Source organism: Puntigrus tetrazona, chromosome 15 (assembly GCF_018831695.1).
Source record: "Puntigrus tetrazona isolate hp1 chromosome 15, ASM1883169v1, whole genome shotgun sequence".
In the NCBI taxonomy this organism is placed as follows: domain Eukaryota; kingdom Metazoa; phylum Chordata; class Actinopteri; order Cypriniformes; family Cyprinidae; genus Puntigrus; species Puntigrus tetrazona.
In genome coordinates this window covers 12,528,098-12,548,855 of record NC_056713.1, presented here as the reverse complement: position 1 = coordinate 12,548,855, position 20,758 = coordinate 12,528,098, and the positions used below count along the sequence as shown (strand labels likewise).

At 37.7% G+C, this 20,758-nt stretch overlaps 1 protein-coding gene across 1 annotated transcript in view; it reads left to right on the top strand.

Moving 5' to 3' along the window:
- Window positions 1-20,325, top strand: part of sorl1 (sortilin-related receptor, L(DLR class) A repeats containing) — a 51,731-nt gene extending 31,406 nt beyond the window's left edge. The window contains exons 12-48 of the mRNA XM_043258811.1: window positions 583-671; window positions 785-963; window positions 1,043-1,229; window positions 1,315-1,443; window positions 2,990-3,075; window positions 4,590-4,762; window positions 6,276-6,407; window positions 6,491-6,582; window positions 6,668-6,914; window positions 7,010-7,148; window positions 7,875-8,048; window positions 8,149-8,262; window positions 8,346-8,468; window positions 9,413-9,532; window positions 9,619-9,744; window positions 9,840-9,950; window positions 10,036-10,167; window positions 11,075-11,206; window positions 11,360-11,494; window positions 11,604-11,756; window positions 12,732-12,887; window positions 13,052-13,180; window positions 13,300-13,426; window positions 13,974-14,143; window positions 14,240-14,352; window positions 14,432-14,536; window positions 14,629-14,695; window positions 14,876-14,958; window positions 15,040-15,127; window positions 15,212-15,396; window positions 15,855-15,974; window positions 16,056-16,220; window positions 16,322-16,496; window positions 16,869-16,975; window positions 17,056-17,254; window positions 17,337-17,549; window positions 18,349-20,325. Of these exons, the coding sequence (XP_043114746.1) occupies window positions 583-671; window positions 785-963; window positions 1,043-1,229; window positions 1,315-1,443; window positions 2,990-3,075; window positions 4,590-4,762; window positions 6,276-6,407; window positions 6,491-6,582; window positions 6,668-6,914; window positions 7,010-7,148; window positions 7,875-8,048; window positions 8,149-8,262; window positions 8,346-8,468; window positions 9,413-9,532; window positions 9,619-9,744; window positions 9,840-9,950; window positions 10,036-10,167; window positions 11,075-11,206; window positions 11,360-11,494; window positions 11,604-11,756; window positions 12,732-12,887; window positions 13,052-13,180; window positions 13,300-13,426; window positions 13,974-14,143; window positions 14,240-14,352; window positions 14,432-14,536; window positions 14,629-14,695; window positions 14,876-14,958; window positions 15,040-15,127; window positions 15,212-15,396; window positions 15,855-15,974; window positions 16,056-16,220; window positions 16,322-16,496; window positions 16,869-16,975; window positions 17,056-17,254; window positions 17,337-17,549; window positions 18,349-18,416 (5,043 nt within the window). The 3' untranslated portion in view covers window positions 18,417-20,325. The remainder of the gene's footprint in view (window positions 1-582; window positions 672-784; window positions 964-1,042; window positions 1,230-1,314; window positions 1,444-2,989; window positions 3,076-4,589; window positions 4,763-6,275; window positions 6,408-6,490; window positions 6,583-6,667; window positions 6,915-7,009; window positions 7,149-7,874; window positions 8,049-8,148; window positions 8,263-8,345; window positions 8,469-9,412; window positions 9,533-9,618; window positions 9,745-9,839; window positions 9,951-10,035; window positions 10,168-11,074; window positions 11,207-11,359; window positions 11,495-11,603; window positions 11,757-12,731; window positions 12,888-13,051; window positions 13,181-13,299; window positions 13,427-13,973; window positions 14,144-14,239; window positions 14,353-14,431; window positions 14,537-14,628; window positions 14,696-14,875; window positions 14,959-15,039; window positions 15,128-15,211; window positions 15,397-15,854; window positions 15,975-16,055; window positions 16,221-16,321; window positions 16,497-16,868; window positions 16,976-17,055; window positions 17,255-17,336; window positions 17,550-18,348) is intronic.
- The last annotated feature ends 433 nt before the right edge of the window (window positions 20,326-20,758 follow it).

Genomic DNA, 20,758 nt, shown 5'->3' with positions numbered 1-20,758 from the left:
TCAGTGAAGCTCTACACCACTGCGCAATTATTCTTTTATTTACACATTGTGTACATTTAGTTTCTTCTAATGAGAGCATTTATGCCTGAAGAAAAAAGCATGCGGTTCTTCAAAGTGCACAGGATTTAGTGTGTGCTAATTTAATTAAGTGAAAAATATTTTATGTAGGCCTATTTATTTTATTATTTTATTTACATTATTTAATTTAGTTATTCTTTGTTTTCAGTGAGTCACAGATACCCGTCCATTCTATTATTTATTTAATAATACAAATTTAATATTTCAGTCTTATAGCTGATGTTATATAGCTGATATCTAACAGTGGTTCTCTGTTGGATTAAACCTAATTTGTTTTTTTTATTAATTTGTTTTTTTCTTAAGAAACGACACTACCATCTCATATAAAATTTTTTATTTTATTTTATTATTATCCTACTTAGGTCACCAATTTAGCTAAAGTGCTATTAGTTAACCCTCAAAAAAAGCGTACAATGCTCTTGCCCAGTACAATAGCACTTCCAGACTTTTTGAAAAGTGTAGTTGCTTTTGTTGTTCCATGTAATGAATATAAATGTTCTTTAGGCCCTAGCTGGTCCTCATTTCTACACCTGGGGAGATCATGGAGGGATCCTGATGGCTATCGCACAGGGTGGCTCCACCAGAACACTCAAGTCAGTAACCGTTTAAGGATCTAATGTCACTCTGCTTTTAGTAGAAGCTCTTTGAGTATTATCTGGCTTGAGGACGTTATTGATATCTGTGTCTTGTCTTTTCCTTGGCTCAGATTTAGCACCAACGAGGGGGAGACCTGGAAAGACTTCCAGTTCTCAGAGCAGGAGGTGTATGTGTACCAGCTGCTGACTGAACCGGGTGAAAAGAGCACCATCTTCACCATCTTCGGCTCGTATGCGGACCAGAAACACAGCTGGCTCATTGTGCAGGTCAACGCTAGTGATGTTCTCGGTAAGAATTGGTGCACCTTGTAATCACTGCACCTCAGCAACCGCCCAGCAGCCATTCTGCATCTGATGTGATGATTTAGGTGTTCCATGCTCGGAGGGCGACTATAAGCGCTGGTCTCCTTCCGACGAGAGGGGAAACGGTTGTCTGCTCGGCAGAGAGATGGTGTACAAGCGCCGCTCGCCTCACGCCACCTGCTTCAACGGCGAGGACTTCGACAGGCCCGTGACACTGTCCAACTGCTCCTGCACTCGACAGGACTACGAGTGGTATGAGCTTTTCTCATTTTGCCGTTTTCTTCACCTAAATGCCGGTCATTTTTCAGTACTTTATTGTGTTTGCATCTGTTTGCAGTGACTACGGGTTTAAGCTGAGCGAGGATCTGTCTTTCGAGGTGTGCGTGCCTGATCCTGAGTTTTCTGGAAACCTTTATGCCCCACCAGTACCCTGTCCGGTGGGCACCACTTACCGCCGCAGCAAAGGGTGAGAACAATGTTACCTTTACCTACAAAAACACAAACTAAGTTTATAGTAAGTATTAATACTTTATTAAACAAGGATTCAATTTATTCAAAAGTGACAGTAAAGACATTTAGAATGTTACAAAATATTTATTTTTTTCTAATAAATGCTGTTCTTTTGAACTTTCCGTTTGTTAAAAAATCTTTAAAAAATGTTTCACGGTTTATGCAAAAATGTGTGTGTGTGTGTGTGTGTGTGTGTATAGTTTCTGTCAAAAGATTAATCATGATTAATCACATCCAAAATGAGTTTAGATTATGTAAATGTACTGTGTTTATGTATATATAAATGCACACACATGCATGTATATTTATTTCAGAACAATATGTTATGTTTTTGGAATAAATCATTTGACACCACATACACACTCACTCACACACATTAAATATGGTGGATACTAATGAAATAATTTTTATCGTATTTTCATAATTATTTTAGAATACTTTGCAGACGTCATGGTGAAAACCAAATTATATCTGTTGTGATTCAGTGCTGTAAATCAGCAAAACATGAGAAGGTCTTAAGGGGGTGAATACTAAAGACTGTGTCTCCTCCTAGATACAGATTGTTAGTAGCCATCATCAGCTGCAGCCCGGAGCATTATTAGATCTGCCACTGCTGTGTCACCACGCATCTCTCCTCTCATTATCTGCAGTCAAGAGGAGAGGATTTATTTAGAACACGGGCTTGAACCGAATTTAGCTGGATGAGTTTAGATCTCGTTCTCAGTCAGTTGAGATGTGAGATGTAAGGAAATGAGGTTAATCACAATTATAGTAATGATTCCTGGGAAAGTGGGGAAGTAAAGTTAATAACTTTTTATTTAGGGATGCTCAATATATTATGATCATAGCTATTATGCTCTACTTTTATATTTCACAGTGGAATTTAATCTAGATTTGACTTAAAGGGATAGCGATAAAATACAGTGCAGATTAACCCATTTAACACCACTCTAGAAATGTTCTTGCCCTTTAAGGGCATGTTTTAGAAAAATAATATAGATATTTCATGGTTATTTTGCTCACAGTAATGCATCAATACTGCAGTTATCAATATGTTTTATTCATGTGGTTATTCATTCAGTTAATGTAATAAAAAAAAAACAACATTCAGAAGTATATCACATCACATATTACAATACTAGTTTTAGGATTTAGCGTATTTATTGTCTATCAAATTAGCGTAATATATGTATTGATTATCAGCCATTATTTTTAGAATAACTGTCATGCATATATTGACCAGCAGGTCTGAACATCTCTATCTAATGTCAATAAATGATAAATGGAACCGGCAGTTTCAGATAAACTTGCAACAACTTTGGTACTCAAAATATTGTGCAAGCGTCAGGAATTTATATAAAAGCATGAAAATTCATAGACGTGTAATTATAGCATCACCTAGTGTCAACTTTTAGAACTAATTTCTTCAGGAAGAGACATTTGCTGTGAAATGTTTGTAAAAGGTTTCCACTGATGTCAACGTGTGTCATCTGACTCTTTAGGTACAGGAAGGTTTCTGGAGACAGCTGCAGTGGGGGAGATGTTGAAGCTCGGCTGGATGGAGAAATGCTGCCCTGTCCTGTGGGAGGTACAGTAAGATCCTCCTCTTCAGCTTATACAATCATATTCTCTGAGCTCTTTTTATGTAACACCACACAATCCTATGGGATGCAACTTGCAGTTGTGGTCAGGGTTCATGACACAGCCTCCGACTAATACAAAAAGGCTTCACAAGACTTTGAGGTACAGCAGGAACAGTTTTGTGGAGATTGTAATATAATAATGTTAGTGATACAGAAATATATATTTTTTGTTTACAGTACATGCAAGTTTGCCTTTTTTAAATGCAGTAAAGTATCAGTTAGAAAATGAATCAGAATTGACAGTAAAGACAAAACATGACCAAAAAAAATGGGATAGATTAGTGGTGCTGTACTTGTTTGTGAAACAGGGTCAGATCCTGACTTGCAACAAAACTGATTATAATGCATTTTGTTGTATGATGAAGAGCAGTTTTGATTTTAAGTAACAAGAATATGGAGCAAAATGTGGCATGTGACACTGAGGACTAGACTAATGGCTGTTTAAAATTCAGATTGAAAACTGCTATTTTAAGTTGTAATAATAAATTGAACAATATTACTGTTTTACTGCAATTATACAGTCTTGGTGAGCAGACAAAAATACCAGCACTAAACTTTTAACAGTAGCGTAACATTTAATATGCTAACGTATATTTCTGCCATTCATAGTATTTTTGTTTGCTTACCGATCATTGCATCACTTGCAATGTGCACAGGATCTTTTAACCTTCATAGAAATGTCATTAAATCTACCTTTAACTGTACATCTTGTAGTTAGATCACCTTTTTTCACAGGTGGACTTAAAGTGTTTTTCACTTAAGACATACAACTGTATGCAGATCAGTCCTGTTTTAACTCAAAGAAACATTTGTTGGTTATTAAAAAAAAAGATATTTGGAAATGTATTTGGACAATATTTGCACAATGTTTGACACATAAAAATCCCATAAATGGGTGAAATGTGTAAAATACAGTAATACCTCAGCGTGAGCACTCTGAAATGACATGATGGACTGATTTCTACAGTGAAAGCTGAATGAAGTAATGTGGCTAGTCAGTCCTTAAGATGGGATTTGAAAGTCAAATGAGGATCGTTGGAGTGTGATCAAAGCCCATCTCCCCACCGAGCTGTTCTTAAGAGCCCTCGCTGTCTAGACTCCCACTTCTCTGCAGCATTGTGGCGCTCAGCCACTTGACCGCGCTTCAGTGGCCACGTTGATTGGCTTGCCTCTCTGACTAGAGGATGCTGGGAGTAAATAAGCAGCCCTTTCAGAAGCTGAGATCTGATCCAGCAGGGGGAAGGAAGTGATGTGACTCACAGTGGTGCCATCAGTTTCAGTTCTTTTGCCATTTGCAGTGAAACAGAAAATGGAAAACCTTCCCAGAAGGGTGCGAGCCTTTAGCAAGAAACAGCTTCTTTTTTTTTTTTAGTGCCAGTGGTGTTGAAATGAAATGCTCACATGGGAATGTTCAGGAGTCTTTATTTCACCTCTGAACTCTGAACTTTCTCTTTTTTAGAGAGTAATGAGTTTATCCTGTATGCGGTGAGGAGCTCCATTCACCGCTATGACCTGGCCACGGGTACAGACCAGCTGCTTCCACTCACGGGTCTCCATGAGGCCGTGGCCCTGGATTTTGATTACGAGAAGAACTGCCTATACTGGGCTGATATTTCACTGGACACCATACAGGTGAATAAACGTCCTTCACTAATGAAAAAAAGGGATCAGTACCATATATTAGAACTGCATCATTAATCAGTGGACCCATGTGATCCCATTTTTAGATGACAGCGATTCACCTGCTGTTGTCTTAAGATACATTGCGACCGTCGCTGACAATGCAGAATTATAATACTTCATGTCTTTATTGAACACATCCCATTAAAAATTCACAGTGCTGTGGAAAATGAAATGAACTTTTAAATGATCTGGTTGCCATTACTTGGATTATTTATATCTTTGTGGTCACGAGTTGTTTCTTGAGTCCTTTGTTTGTCCTGAGCAGCTAAACTTCCCAGAAAAATAATTAAAAAAAAAATTCTAGAATATTCTGCATTGGCTAATTTTGGATTTACCTGTAGTGTTTGTTTATTCACTTTTTGTATAATGTTGTGATACCAAAAGCATTAATAGTTAAATAATTCATTTATTTATTTATTAGTAGTGGGAATCTTCAGGCACTTCATAATCTGATCCGGTTTAAATTCTGGGAGTGACTAACTGACTCCAAAATGATTCTTGATCTACATTTTTTCCCTCAATTAATTCTTCTGCTGTGCATCTTAACCAACATAAGAGATTAGGGGTATGAATCTTGGTTTCACGATTCAATTCAATTACGATCATCATTATCAACTCAATGGCTCGGTTTCACAAACATGGCTTAGCTTAAGCCAGGACTAGGCCTTAGTTATATTATGATATTTAAACAACATTTACAAAAATACCTTAGATGAAATCCTTAGCTACATGTGACAGCTCAAAATAGCATTTTATACTAGCCTAATCCTTGAAACAAGGAGAATATTATATTTCAGTTTTCAGTATTACTGCACATGGCTATATTTTTATATACATTTTAAATCAGATATATTAAAAATGCACAATTTCCTTTTTTATTATATTAGCAGGCTACTTTTTAAAACGATTAGTTATTTAAAATAAGTGTTCTTTGAGTAATCAAAGGTAACAGAAAATAATTATGGGTTTTTCTTTTTTTCCTCTGCATTATTGCCAGTTGATAATTAAGGATCATAGACAGTGGCAGCTTTAACGGGCTGTATTCAGACTAATGCACAGATCTCTTTTGACATGTCAGATGCTTTGCCCTGCTCTGAAAATATAAGTAACTTTGCGTACATCAGTTTTGTATAAAAGTATTTGAAAATATAAGTGCATTTAACCACAAACGCAAAGCGCACATGAAAGCAGATGCATGCATCAGTGAATCATTGTTTTTCTCCCTCCCCTATTGTTTATTTATTTAAAATATTTTTTAAATAATTGCATACAAAATCAGAACGGAAAAAACATAACATAGATTAAATAATTTAAAAATCGTATAATAAACATAACAGCAAAAGCAATAACATTAATAATAATAATATTATTTTATTTTATTATCAATAATAATGTAATTATGCTACAAATAAATTGCTACGATTTTTAAATTCAAAATAAATCTGTTTATTTTGTATTGTAGAGACTGTGTTTGAATGGAAGCTCTGGACAGGAAGTGATTGTCAGAAAGGACTTGCAAAATGTGGAGGCGCTGTCATTTGACCCCATCAGCCGGTTGCTGTATTGGGTGGATGCCGGTGCTCAGAAAATCGAGGTAACTACAGGATAAAACAACTACAGCAACATCCATTACGGGTGTTTGTCCCTGTAGTCGTCCTCACACTGCCTCTCTTCCAGGTGTCCAACTCTGATGGAGACCTGAGACGCACTCTGGTCAATTCTTCAGTGGTGGAGCAGCCTCGAGCCCTGACGCTCATGCCAGGAGAGAGGTACGGCGTTCCTGCAGATCACTTGGTTTCCTTAACAATCCACATGCTCCCTTCCCCCTGAGCGCTAAGCTCCTGTTTCTTTTAGCTTGATGTTTTGGACAGACTGGGGTGATCGCGCAGCGGGCATCTACCGCAGCTGGATGGACGGGTCCAACATCGCCTGCGTAGTTTCTGAGGCAGTTCGCTGGCCCAACGGCATAACGGCTGATGAATCGTGGCTTTACTGGACAGAGGCATATGGAGACCGCATTGAAAGAGCAGACTTTAATGGAGGCCGCCGTACTGTGATAATGGAGGGCCTGCCGCATCCTTATGCTATTGCTGTTTTTAAGGTAGGCCCAGTGTTTTCACTTCTCCAATTGTTGCAGCTTATGTATGTATGTCGTTTATAATGATAAACACTTTGAACTGGTGTTTGTTGGTACAGAATGACCTGTACTGGGACGACTGGTCTAGAATGGGAATCTTCAAAGCACCTAAATCAGGCTCACCAGAAAGTGAGATGCTAGTGGGCAAACTGACGGGAGTGATGGATCTCAAGATCTTCTACAAGGGAAAAAACAGAGGTCGGTTCTTTATTAAAATAATAATTTAAATGATACATTGAAATTCAATTATTTATTGTTATGTTGTTTCTAAATATGTACATTTACATTTTGATTGGAGTTTATTGTTGTATTTTATTGGACAGTAATTTGCATGCAAAGAATTAGCAATAGGGTTATTATTATTAAGTTATTAACTAAAGCCAAAACCAAATTTAAATAAAGCAATTTTTTAGTTTAAGTTGAAGTACTGAAAAAAAACTAAAAAATGAAAAAAAAATTGAAACTAAAACTACATCCTAAAAAAGAAAAATTGTGATTAAATGTTTTTGTTTACACAATATATGTATGTGCTCTGTGAATTTTTATTGTGTTTATATAAATACACAACCATGCATGTATATATTAAGCAAAAAAATGTACAATTATATATTTATATATATATATATATATATATATATATATATATATATATATATATATATATATATATATATATATATATATATATTAAACCTCTAACAAAAGAAACACAATACAAAAATACAATTCAAATACTTACAAGAATAAAGAAATATAAAATAAAGAAAACATTTATTATGTGTGTATGTTTATTTTATATTTGCAAATTTATTTTGTACTAAAAAAGGCTAACAAACACAGTAAAAGCACAAAAATATAATAGTGGTTTCATGTGCTCAGCTTCATTCAGTGTTGGTTTACTTGGCTTTTTTTCCTCTCCTTCAGGTCAGAATGCTTGTGTGGATCAGCCATGCAGTCTTCTGTGCCTTCCCCAGCCTGGAAACAAGCATCACTGTGTTTGCCCCGATGGAGTTTCCACCACCATCTTACCCTCAGGAGAACACCAGTGCCAGTGTCCCAGTGGATACCAGCTCCTCAATAACACATGCGTTAAGACAGGTCTGACAGACTCAGAAGGGTCAGATATGAGAAGCTATAAATGCTAAGTAAACATTTCTATGCAATTTAAATGGATTTCTTGGCTTTTGTCGACTCTCAGAACACACCTGCCTGCCAAACCAGCACCGCTGTGCTAACGGGAAATGCATCAGCAGCATCTGGAAGTGTGACAGCGACAACGACTGCGGCGACATGAGTGATGAACAGGAGTGCCGTAAGTGACCTCATCAGCCCTGTCTCGTATAAAATGGCAGAAATGTGTAGGATCTGTGTCATGTGTCTTTTTTTTCGCTGCAGCCACCACTTCCTGTGACTCTGCGGTCCAGTTCCGTTGCTTGGCCTCAGGATCCTGCATTCCACTGGCCTTCAAATGTGACCATGAGGATGACTGTGGAGATAACAGTGACGAGGAGCATTGTGGTATGTGTTTGTGTTTAGGGCTATATGCCAAATATTCATTAGTCAGTATATCTGAGATGATGTGGTTGGTGATGTCACAATATTTGAATGCACTTTTTAATGAATCTTTGTTTCCTATAAAACATACCATACAACTTGGAAATAAAAATTGACCAAAGTTTCTCTGAATAAGTATTTTTTATTGTTAACTAAAATTAAAATGGTAAAAATATTAATTGAATAAATGTTTTGGCCTTGACAATTAACCAAAACGAAATAAGTTTTAAGTTAAGTGCTAAATTTACTAAAAGTGAGATAAAAGCAGTGCTGTCAAATGATTAATTGCAATTATTAACATACAAAATAAAAGTTTACATAATAAATGTATGTGTACTGTGTATATTTATTACGTATATATAAATACACACACATACAGTATATATTTCAAACATACTTTTATATTAACTTTTATATTATATATTATATTTAATATATAAACTTTTAATGTATAATTTTTTTAAATACGTACATGCATGTGTTTTGTATTTTTATATATGCATCATAAATATATACAATATAAATACATATTATGTAAAAAAGTTTGGATTTTGATTATTCGTGATTAATCATTTGACAAATAAATCAAAGCTGAAAAGAAAAGTTTTTTATATTATAAATATGACAAAAGCACAAAATAAAATTGGTAAAATTTAAATTTAAATATCATTACTAAATAAAATAAGAGTTTATATATTTTTTTAAAATATCACTGTATAAACTTAACTAGTACATTTTTTTTTATTGTAAAATTATAAAAATGGTGTATGTTCATGCAGGAATTTTTTAAAATTAATATTACTGTTTACATTTGAAAGTCTAAAAAGTAACTTTATTAAGCTATATTGTGTTTTAGTTGTTCCGTTAAAATAACATAAATGCAATGCTCATATGGTATCTGCTTTTAGAGTCTCACAAGTGTGGCCCGGGGGAGTTCACCTGTGCAAGGGGTGTGTGTATTCGGGATGCTTGGCGCTGTGATGGAGACAACGACTGCAGGGACTGGTCAGACGAGGCCAACTGTACTGGTGAGAGAAAAAGACGCTCGTTTACACACCGTTGCAGTGAAACGCATCACATCCACATCTTCAATGTCTCTCTTCCTCACCTAAAGTGGGTCACCACACATGTGAGAGCAGTAGTTTCCAGTGTCACACGGGTCACTGCATTCCTCAGCGCTGGGTGTGTGACGGAGATGACGACTGCCAGGACGGCTCAGACGAGGACCCAACCCAGTGTGGTCAGTCTCAGACACCGTCTTACTCGCACTCTAGTCGTGTTGCTCACTCACGCATAATTCTGTGCAATTTGGCACGTTTCGGTTTTGTCCTTCAGGTAAAGAAAAGTGCAACGGCTTCTTGTGCTCAAACGGCACCTGTCTGGCTGCTAGTGCTCACTGTAACGGTGTGGAGGACTGTCCTGGAGGCGCTGATGAGCAAAACTGCGGTATTGCTTTTTTAATAAGTATATACGAGTGGAATGTTGTTCGTCGTGTTGTATTGGTAACTAGAAAAATGGTGTGTTCTTGCAGGTCCCCTCTGTGCACACTATATGGAGTTTGTGTGCAGGAACCGAGCTCAGTGTCTGTTCCAGTCTCTGGTGTGTGACGGCACCCGGCACTGCTCCGATGGATCTGATGAGGACCCCACGTATGCAGGCTGCTGTGAGTGCAGCGCATTTGAAACTAGAGGGACTAGCCAAAAGATCCATTATGTGCTTCTGACTAGGATTGTCCTCGTAATTATAGTGCGCTTAATTACATTAATAAATAAAAATGTCACCCCTGACTTGAATGTTAATTCCTTAAGATATTCCTTCCTTCCATTATTAAATCTAACATAAATATATCATTCAGAGGTTTGGTTATATAATCATTTTAAAAAGAAATTTCTTATTCTCACCAGTGCTGCATTTATTTAATCAAAAATACAGTAACATTGTGAAAAATTATTACAAATTCTAATAATTTTCAGCAGCTATTACTCCATTCTTCAATGCCACATGATCCTTAAAAATATGCTAATATGCTGATATTATAAACAAATTTTTGTAATGTTTTTACTAAAACTATAAAGCATTTTTTTCATGATTCTTCACTGAAAAGAAAGTAAAGAAAAAAACTGATTGGAAATCTGGAAATCTTTTGTAACATTTTTATCTGTCATGTTTTATCAATTTAACTTGAATTATTTAATAATTTCTTATTTAGCATTAATGAAAAAGATTACTGCTAGAAATTGTATTAATGTTAATAGTAATGTGTATTATATACTATTATATGTGTATTGTATATTAATATCTGCTATTGCTTTTCTGTTTTCTCTTCTGTTTGCCTGGTGCCTTAATGTATTATCTTTAATTCATAGTGTCGTACTTTATTCATAATAGATTCCCTGGGAAAAATAAATTATATATGCACTTACTTTCAACTTAATTTGATTAATTAATCGGCATATCAAACAATTAGATTTCTAATCAGTCTTAATTGACAGTCCTAAATGGGGACCTTGGATAGAACACAAACGCAGTGTTTTTTTAATGAATTGATTAGTTCTCCTCCTCCTCCACAGCGACTAACCCCGAGTTTGAGAAAACATGTGACAGCTACAGCTTCCAGTGTTCCAACGGCATGTGCGTGACCCTGGAGTGGAAGTGTGATGGCATGGACGACTGTGGCGACTACTCGGACGAGGCCAACTGTGGTGAGCAGGAATTTTTGATAGACTTCCAATTATTGAATAAATAAGCTCCATTCCAGTTATGCCATGGACGGCTTCGAGAAAGTGTTGTTTACCTGGTTTCTTCTGTGCTTGTTTGTGAGCGCTAACGAGCTATAATTGTGCTTTCTCTTTCAGCGTCCACGACCGATGAGCCGGGCTGCTCGCGTTACTTTCAGTACGAGTGTAAGAACGGCCGCTGTGTGCCCGCCTGGTGGAAGTGTGATGGGGAAAATGACTGCGGCGACTGGTCTGACGAATCTCAGTGCTCAGGTACGCAGATCAGTGCAGTGCAGTGTGCCCGAGTCAGCATCTTTTAACCTTGTTTGTGGAGAATGCTCGGTGGATTAATTACAGTTAATTATGTTGCGTCTGTGTTCAGATGGCGGGGCTCCTCACACACCTGCGCCGGGTCCAGCTACCTGCGCTCCTAATCGTTTCCGCTGTGGATCTGGCGCTTGTATTGTAAACACCTGGGTGTGCGACGGCTACGCTGATTGTCCTGATGGCAGCGATGAAGTGGGCTGTCCCACAGGTGCTTCCTCTTCTCTTTTCCTAGCCAGTGCCAGGGGTGTCAAACATATGGCTTGTGAATATGTGTGTACATATGCGTACTGTACACATATGCGCATGTTGTTTTTGTTTGCGTCATATGTATATACTGTGTATATTTATTATGCTCGTATGCATAAACACGCGTGCATCTGTATATTGGAGAATTTATTTTGTTTATACATTTATATGAAGTCATATGAATACAAATATATACATGTGCATACATGTAAATATTTTCTAAATATTTGCTGTATGTGTATATATACAAAATAGATATACACACCACGCACAAAAAAAAAGTATTTCGAATGCAATTAATCACGAATAATCATTTGACAGCACAAAAAACGTATTTCAAAACAATTACAATATATATATATATATAAATTTATTGTATAGATTTTACATTTGATTTTACTAAATTGTATTGTTTATAGCTATCTATATATAGCTATAAACAATAACATTTTATTTGCATATTTTAGCTTGCATCAATAAATTAAGCAGAATCAAATTAAATGTTTAATTACGTGTGAAATTTCACATTTATGTTCATACAAGCAAATTCATGCTTTTTAGCTTTGGAGAGGAAGCTTTCCCAGAGTGCCACAGTTTATTTTCACACAAATTATACAGTCCGCTTAATACTAAGTTTTCTCACTTAATAACAACATTAAAAATAGAACAAGACGTTTAATAAATAAGTGTATTTCTCAGTTGTTTTCATTCTCCTTTTTAAATATCCATTTTATTTTAAATATTTTAAAATATATTAAGTGAAATTATTGAGTGCATTTTCAGACATGGACATATTTTTTTTTTTTTATATAATTATTAAAAAAAACTTTATATTAATGCTTATTTAGACAGAGAAGCTTTTAAGATGCAGTAATATATGAAAGTATATACTTTATATATTATATGTACTTTATATCTGTTTGTGTGTTTGTCTTAGTCAAAGGCTCAGTGACTCCATTGGCCACACTTCCTCCTTCTGGACACTGTACTAAAGATCAGTTCCTGTGCCTGAAGCCTCCAGTCTGTATCGCTGATTGGCAGCGCTGTGATGGACATCCTCACTGCGCGGACGGGTCCGATGAAGACAGCTGTCGTAAGTGCCTATAAGAGAATTAAACAGAGTAAAAAAAAAAAGTTAAACCCTCAAATCAAACAAACATTATGCTCTAGAATCTTGGATAAACTGGGAATGGGGTGGTGTGTGGTTAATGTCTTCCCATGTTTGTAAAAGTTAACAAGCTCTCCATTTTATTTCAGCCACTCATGGGCCGCTGCTGTGTGTGAATGGTACTCTGTGTGCGGACGGCGAGGCCTGCGTGCTGAACAGCGAGAGGTGTGATGGCTTCATAGACTGTTCTGACCGGAGTGACGAGGACAACTGCACTAGTGAGAGACTGAGAGACATTTGCGGTGTATCTGCCAATGAATTCTGACTGCAGCAAAAACAGTATTATACCACAGTAAGCTGACCGTTCATGCTGATTCACCGGTTTTCTCTTTCACAGTGGATTTGCTGGTCTATAAAATTCAAAATCTTCAGTGGAGTGCCAACTTTTCTGGTGCTGTGACACTTACCTGGTCACGGCCCAAAAACATGCCTGCATCCACCTGCTCTTTTGTCATCTATTTCAGGTATTTATTTGGGCTTCCTTTTCATCTACACATGTGGTTTCTAAGCCTATTAAAGTGATGGACCATTTGAACTGTGGAGAAAAAATTATTTATGTTTACATTAATAATTTTTGTGCCATTTGTTTTGCTTTGCTTTGCTTTACTTAGCTTTTTGTTTTTCTTTACTTTTGCCTTGCCTTGCCTTGTTTGGTTTGGTTTTGGTTTGTTTTATCCTTTATTTTGCTTTTTTCATTTAGTTGTTTATGTGTTTTTTACTACAATTTAAGATCACTTAATCTTTTTGTAGTTTTTAAGTATTATCATTTTGTTTGGTTATTTAGATATTATTAAAGTGGTGGAGCATGTTAGGGTTGCATCAAACAATCACATTAAACTATTATTCATTTTAGTTTTTAAAAATACATACATACACACACACACACACACACATATATATATATACACACATACATACACACACACACACACACACACACACAAAATAATTAGGACATAATGAGGCCACTGGCAGTGGACATTAATTTAATTTGCTGTGTATATTTTCCAGGCAGGTGGGTGTCCAGCAGTGGACATCCATGGACACAAACAGCAATAAGGGCAGTGCCGTTCTGACCGTGTTGATGCCGGACACCACCTACCAGGTGAAGGTTCAGACCCAGTGTCTCAGCAAACAACACAGGACCAATGAAGTTCTCACGCTACGTACACCAGAAGGATGTAAGTCTGCCTCAGCAGCACAGTCACTGCAATGAGTTATGAAACAGCTCAGATTTACGTGGAAGAGATATGCTGACTACTGTGTTTGCGTGGCAGTGCCAGACCCTCCACAGAATCTGCAGCTGAGCTCTGACAACGCTGAGGACGGGACGGTGCTGTGCTCCTGGAACCCTCCAGACAAAACACATGGACTTATTAGAGAGTATATTGTGAGCGAGAAGCCTTCAGTACTTTATAGCATTTATCAACACACATACTTATATCTAACCTGCTCGTGTGTGTATGCAGGTGGAGTACAGTGAAAAGGACAGTGCCGAGTGGTATTCCCAGCGGAGCACCATCACGAACGCAGAAGTGAAGAACCTGCAGCCCAGCTCGCTCTACAGATTCAGGGTGAGACATTTCTAAACCTGCATAAAGTCGTTTCATGTACGCTTCTGGTGATCATAGCTTTACCTAACCTTTCTTCATCTGTTATTTGTCAGGTGGCTGCTGTCACAAGCAGAGGCATGGGAAACTGGACCGAAATTAAATCCATTATTCCTCAAAAAGGTAAAGAAAAAAGAACATGACATGTTCTCTGAGAAGCTCTGACTCCCCCTGCTGGAAATTTGTACTCAAGCGTTTTATCTTGTGGGATACTGTCATTTAAACTCCCTTTTCAGTATGAATGTTAACAGATCAGTTTGTACCTGTAATTTATCGCTGGAAAAGTAATGTGATGTCTTTCAGCTCTCTCTCCACCTGGTGTTGACATCTCCAGCATCACAGAGGACTCTATGTTTTTGTCCATCACCAATGATTATAAAGTCCAGGTCAGTCATTCTGCTTTTATTCTGCATTCTGACCTCCTCCGAATATTATATTTAAATATAAACTTGTTCTCTCTCTTTTAGGTGAAGCACTATGTTGTTGTCATTTCATGGGTATTTGATGAACATGTGAAGGAGAGCTGGAATTACACGGTTTCAGGGACATTGAAAGGTACCGTAAAACACTTCACGGTCATCAAACATCATGCCAGACTTTCTGGAGCTATATAAAACATGCGTGCTGTTTTCTGTACAGCTTCTAACCTGACGGCAGGGACGGTGTATGAGGTGGCGGTGTGGGCACACACGGATGATGGAGACAGTCCTACTTCCCTGTTCCGCAAACAGACCAAAGGTACCAGACCTGCCCAGCCGTCCCTGAAGGCCCGGTCCCTCAACCAGACCGCTGTGGAGTGCAACTGGACCGGCCCTCAAGCTGAGGTGAGACCAAAGGCCCATTCAAACAAAAGACTTGAATAATAAAGAGATTAAATGTAAAATAAGTCCACATCACAACGACAGAAGAATTACGTTGTTGGAATCAATTTTAAAACACTTGAGCATTTAAAGCTGTAGACAACATTACTACAGCCTGTGTTTATAATACAGATGTTATTGTGTGTTCACAAATATAGTTAACATTAGTCATCTTTATCATTCTTGGTCTGAACACTTAAATTGTAGTCACGTTTATTATTGCTTGGCAGGGTTTCACAGATAAATTATAAATCAGGCCTCAATATGAATGATTTTATAGGAATACTTTCTTGTCTCTTGAGCTTGAGTTGACAGAATTAATAACTTGAGTTAGGACGCAGATGCTGATATTGCACTGATTTGACTTTTAAAATGAAAAGTGTCTGTCAGGACATCATTGTAATGTTTCCATGTTTTTGTAGATGTATGGAGTTTTCTACGCCACATCCTTCTTGGATCTTTACCGCAGACCTCACAGGATGAACACCACCTCAACCAGTCTGACGGTGATCGTTGACAGCGACAAGCAGTTCCTCTTCCTAGTAAGTGCCCACCTATCTACTTTTTTTATATAAAGATCCAGGTGGGCAGCATGAAGAAGTGATCGCGTGTTTGATGTTCAGGTGAGGGTGATCGTTCCGTACCTCGGCCCTCCGTCAGACTACGCCGTAGTGAAGATGATCCCCAACGAGCGACTTCCACCCCGAAACCTGCACAAGGTGCGAGTGGATAAGACACAAGCCACGCTGAAGTGGCAGCCGCCGTACGATTCCCCCAGCAGTCCTTTGGTATGACCGCATAGCCAAGTCCTAAACTCCTTTTTTATTATAGAGCATTTTTGTTAAATGTCAGATGGGGTGTTTCAAACATCTCTGTGTGTGTATATCAGACGTACGCAGTGCACGTGCGTGATACAGTTCGTAAAACGGAGCGGGACTATAAGGTGAGCACTCAGAACAACACAGTGGAGTACACACTGAAGGGCCTGGAGCCTGGAGGACGCTACAGCATCACCATCAGACTGCTCAACATGAGTAAAGAGACCAGCTTCACACTCAACACAGGTATGTATCTCTTTTATTGTCTATTTTAAATGTTTTTAGATAATTTATTCTTGTGGTGGAAAAGCTGATTTTTTCAGCATGGCCCTTTAGAAATCATTCTGATATGCTGATTTGGTGCTCAAGAAGTATTTTTTTGTAACAGTGTTGTAAAATATACTATATTTATACTATAGCAACCATGATATTTTTTTTTTCAAGATTCTTGAATGTATAGAAAATTAAAAAAATAAAACGTTGTGATATTATAAATGTATTTACTGTCACTTTTGATCTGTTTAATGCCTTTTTTGTGTGTTGGCCACAAACTTTGAAGCAGTAGCTTATTAACAACTATAGTAAAATTTCCCGCTGTATTGTATTTTATCCACACAGTTCCTCTGCCTGCACCTGAGGCCCTCAAGATCTTAGAAGAACAGGATCATGTGTTCCTCTTCTGGAAGAGCCTGGCTGTAAAGGACCGGACCTTCAATGAGAGCAGGGTTAGTCACCAGACGCACCTTTGTGTTTCCTGTTCTTTCACTTATGAAACGGTTTAAGTAATGCTCATCTGATCCTTCAGGGCTATGAGGTGTATATGCACGACAGTGTCAGCAACTCCACAAAGTGTCTGGGTAACACAACGGAGACATTCTTCAGGATCAGCAACCTGTTGGTGGGCCATAACTACACGTTCTCCGTGCGGGCGCGTTGTCTGCTCAACAGCCAGCTGTGTGGAGAAGCGGCGGTGCTGCTTTATGATGAACTGGGCAAAGCAGCAGGCACGAGCTTTTAACCATTAGACCTTTTTGTTCTTTATCTTTGTAGGCGTTTGTTGATCTCGGTGCTTATCTCATCTTTCAGGGCCGAACGATGCCTCGTCACAGTCAGGTAAATCAGAGGACATGGCGGCGGTGGTAGTCCCAGTGTTGTTCCTGCTGTTGGTGGGTGTGTGTGGAGGCCTGGTGGTGCTTTACCTCAGACACCGTCGGCTACAGCACAGCTTCACCGCTTTCGCTAACAGCCACTACAACTCTCGTCTGGGCTCTGCCATTTTCTCCTCAGGAGATGAGCTGGGTAAGACCAGACTCCTGCCTTTCGTGAAATCTTTTTTCATCACACTTCAGAACACTTCCAGACAAGTGCCATTTAGTTCACTTCAGTGTAGCCCCGGGTGACTTGAGATCAGTTGACTTGTGTGTTTTAGTTCAGTTTACTTCACTGTGTTTTAGTTCATTTTACTCCATTTCACTTCAGCTTCCATTTGGTTTTATTTTAGTTTTGTTCATTTTAATTTAGACCAGGTGACTTCCGATCACTTTATTTTATTTTATTTCAGTTCACTTCAGTTAAGCTCAATTTCTCTTCAGTTAAATTCACTACAGTTAAATTTAGATTATCTCTTATCTATTAATTCAGATTATCTGTTGTTTTTAGTACAAAATAAATATTAAATGAAACTTATTTTGCAAGTCGAGTTAACATCATCTAATTTAGCATAGTTAAATTCAGTTTAGTTTAGGTCACTTGTTTAACTCAACTGACTTGAATTAATTTAAATTCAGTTTAGTTATGCCTTCCGTTTAGCTCAGTTGACTTTAGTTCAATCAAGTTTAGCTCAATATGCCTAAATTTGTTTTTCAGTTCTTCAGCTGGATTTTTTTTCAAAATTGTCACAGTTTACTTCAATTGTGTTCAGTTTATTTAATCACTTCAGTTAATTCAACATTTTCAAATCAGTTCAGTCAAATTCTTTCCACTTAATTTTTTTTCTATTAATTCCCTTATTCGGTTCTGTTGACTTAAATTCAGTTCAGTTTAGTTTTCCACACGGTGAAACTAATAAGATTGTTTCTTTGTTTCCTCTCCTCTCAAGGTGACGATGATGAAGACGCTCCAATGATCAGTGGCTTTTCAGATGACGTTCCCATGGTGATTGCATAGCTAGACAGCTCTTCTCTCCTCCTCCTTCACTTCCCACTCCACTTCCTCATCATGTTTTCTTACGTGCCCATTCGGCGCGCCTTCAAGCTATCGAGCCCCCTTCCTCTTTACCCCTCCGGTCACTTCGAAAAACGCTGGATTTGGGTTTCTGGACCCTGAGGAAGAAAAGAAAGCATGGAGCAAAAGAGATATTTTTGAAAATAAGATGCACTTTTTTCGGATGCGCAATAACTTATTTTTTATATATAATATATGTGGGTATTGGACTTTGTAGGCATTAACTGAAGCAAACTGTGAAGGAGTTTGTCAGCAGACTCACTGAACAGGGAAAAGACCCTTATCGTACAACAAACTCTCACACGAGCATTGCATTTGCTTAAAGCCAAAACAAGCACCTAGACATGGGTACATCAGTGCAAAAACACAAAAATACACAAGAAAAAAAAAAATCTAAAAAGCAAACCTCATATGTGTACAGATGAGAAAAATGGACCAATGAATGCTGATGAAAGGGAAGGTGGCACGTAGGCTGTTGACAGTAAATTGCACAGGATCTCATTTATGTTGTATATGCTCGATATGTGTCACTTTATGTCAGTAGGGCCTGCATTTGTCCACGGTACCTTGTTTACACTTTGTATCCATTACTTAATTTCCTCGCTCTGCAATAGGTTCAATTCCCTCTGATTTTAAAAAATGTGAAAACTGTAACCGGTTTTGGTTGTTTTCAGAAAAGAATGACCAAAAAATTAAGACGGTTGTCTGAGTGTCGTCCGCATTAGGTTCCATGCTTAGTCCGTATGTTCACCGTCGTCTTTTGATTTATCCTACGCATTTTATCTAGCGAATATTATAATATTGCATATCCTGTGTGCTGCCATGGTTTTAGTCCTTTAGTGTTCTCAGGGAACTGGGTTAGTGTAGATGTACCAGCGATATCAGTCACACTGCCACAGGCGGTGCAGTGTGTTTAATTCGGAGACTATTGTGCTCTACAGTAGTTCCGTACTGCAGTGAAGCCTGTGCAGCTCTCATCTGAACGGACTAGAAGGCTTCATTTTTGTGCCAAGCTTATAAAAAGCAGAGGGTAGAGCAGACGTCTTTCCTTCCCGAATCATTGTGAAGAGGTACATGTGTTAAATCCATGTTTCATTTTAACTGGATCGCGGGTGTTGCTTAAAAGATTTCTTTATGAATGTATTTTGTTCTTCTTCTTTTTTTTCTATCGTGTATTGAGGTGACCAGAAAAAAAAAAAAAAAGAAATGGATATGGTCCACCCCCCTTTTTCTTTAACGTTCAAGGATTTTAAAAATGAGGTTTATGGCCAGTTTACATTCAAATGCTTGTGGTCATTATTAATGATAACCCATTATTCAATTGGAGTTAAAACCGTTCGGTTAATAGATGTGGCTTTTTTTAGTGAAAATGTTCTTTTCGGTACCACATTGCCTTATTACAACACACTGAGTAAAGTATGTAGCAGTATGTCAATGTGATCACATGCACACGTTCACAGAAAAATGACAGGAAAGAGAGAAAATATTTGTAAAAAGATTGAAATAATAGCGCGATAGGAAATGTGTGTATCGACATATTGTGAGTTACCACTGTATAAAGTTCCAGTGCAGCACTTGTGTGAATCCTGAGCCACCGTTTTTATTTTGTCTCGTTTGTATTCTTTATTCGCAACCATTTGTGGCGATATTTGTCATGCCCGGTTTGAAACCCATTTATTTTTGGTCAATAAGATGTAAACATTTTTACATAGCAGTGACTTTGGACACCGCCGTGTTGAAATCTTTGATCTTGCCTGCCTACTGAGGGTTTTAAAGATAAGAAACTTGTAAGTGGTACAGTCTGAAATGTTTTATGAACCACTTATGCTGAAATAAATGTGGAAAACTTGAATCTGACTCCTTTTGCTTTGTGTGGGGGCGGAAATAAATTCCCGTAGTCCATACCTCACACAGCATTCAAGAAATTCATTTAGCTGTTTTTATCACTTGCATTTCCTGTCAAAGAGATAGTTTACTCCAAAATGAAAAATTATTTCATAATTTCATAACTGTATAGCATTGTAAAATTATCATTATTATAACATATTTAGATTTGAAGATGACTAAAACCACTGCATGTTATGAACAATTACGAGCAAGCAGTGAATGATTGAGGTTTCAGTTTTTTCCTAAATATTTATTCATAACATGAGTTGGCCGTTTAAAACAGTCAGTTCATAATCTCGCGGCAATAAATAATTATCTCCCGTGGAAGGCTCAAGGCCATAACACGTTCATTTAAATGTTACATTCCGGCCGAGTGCAATGATAGGATGAGCTACCTG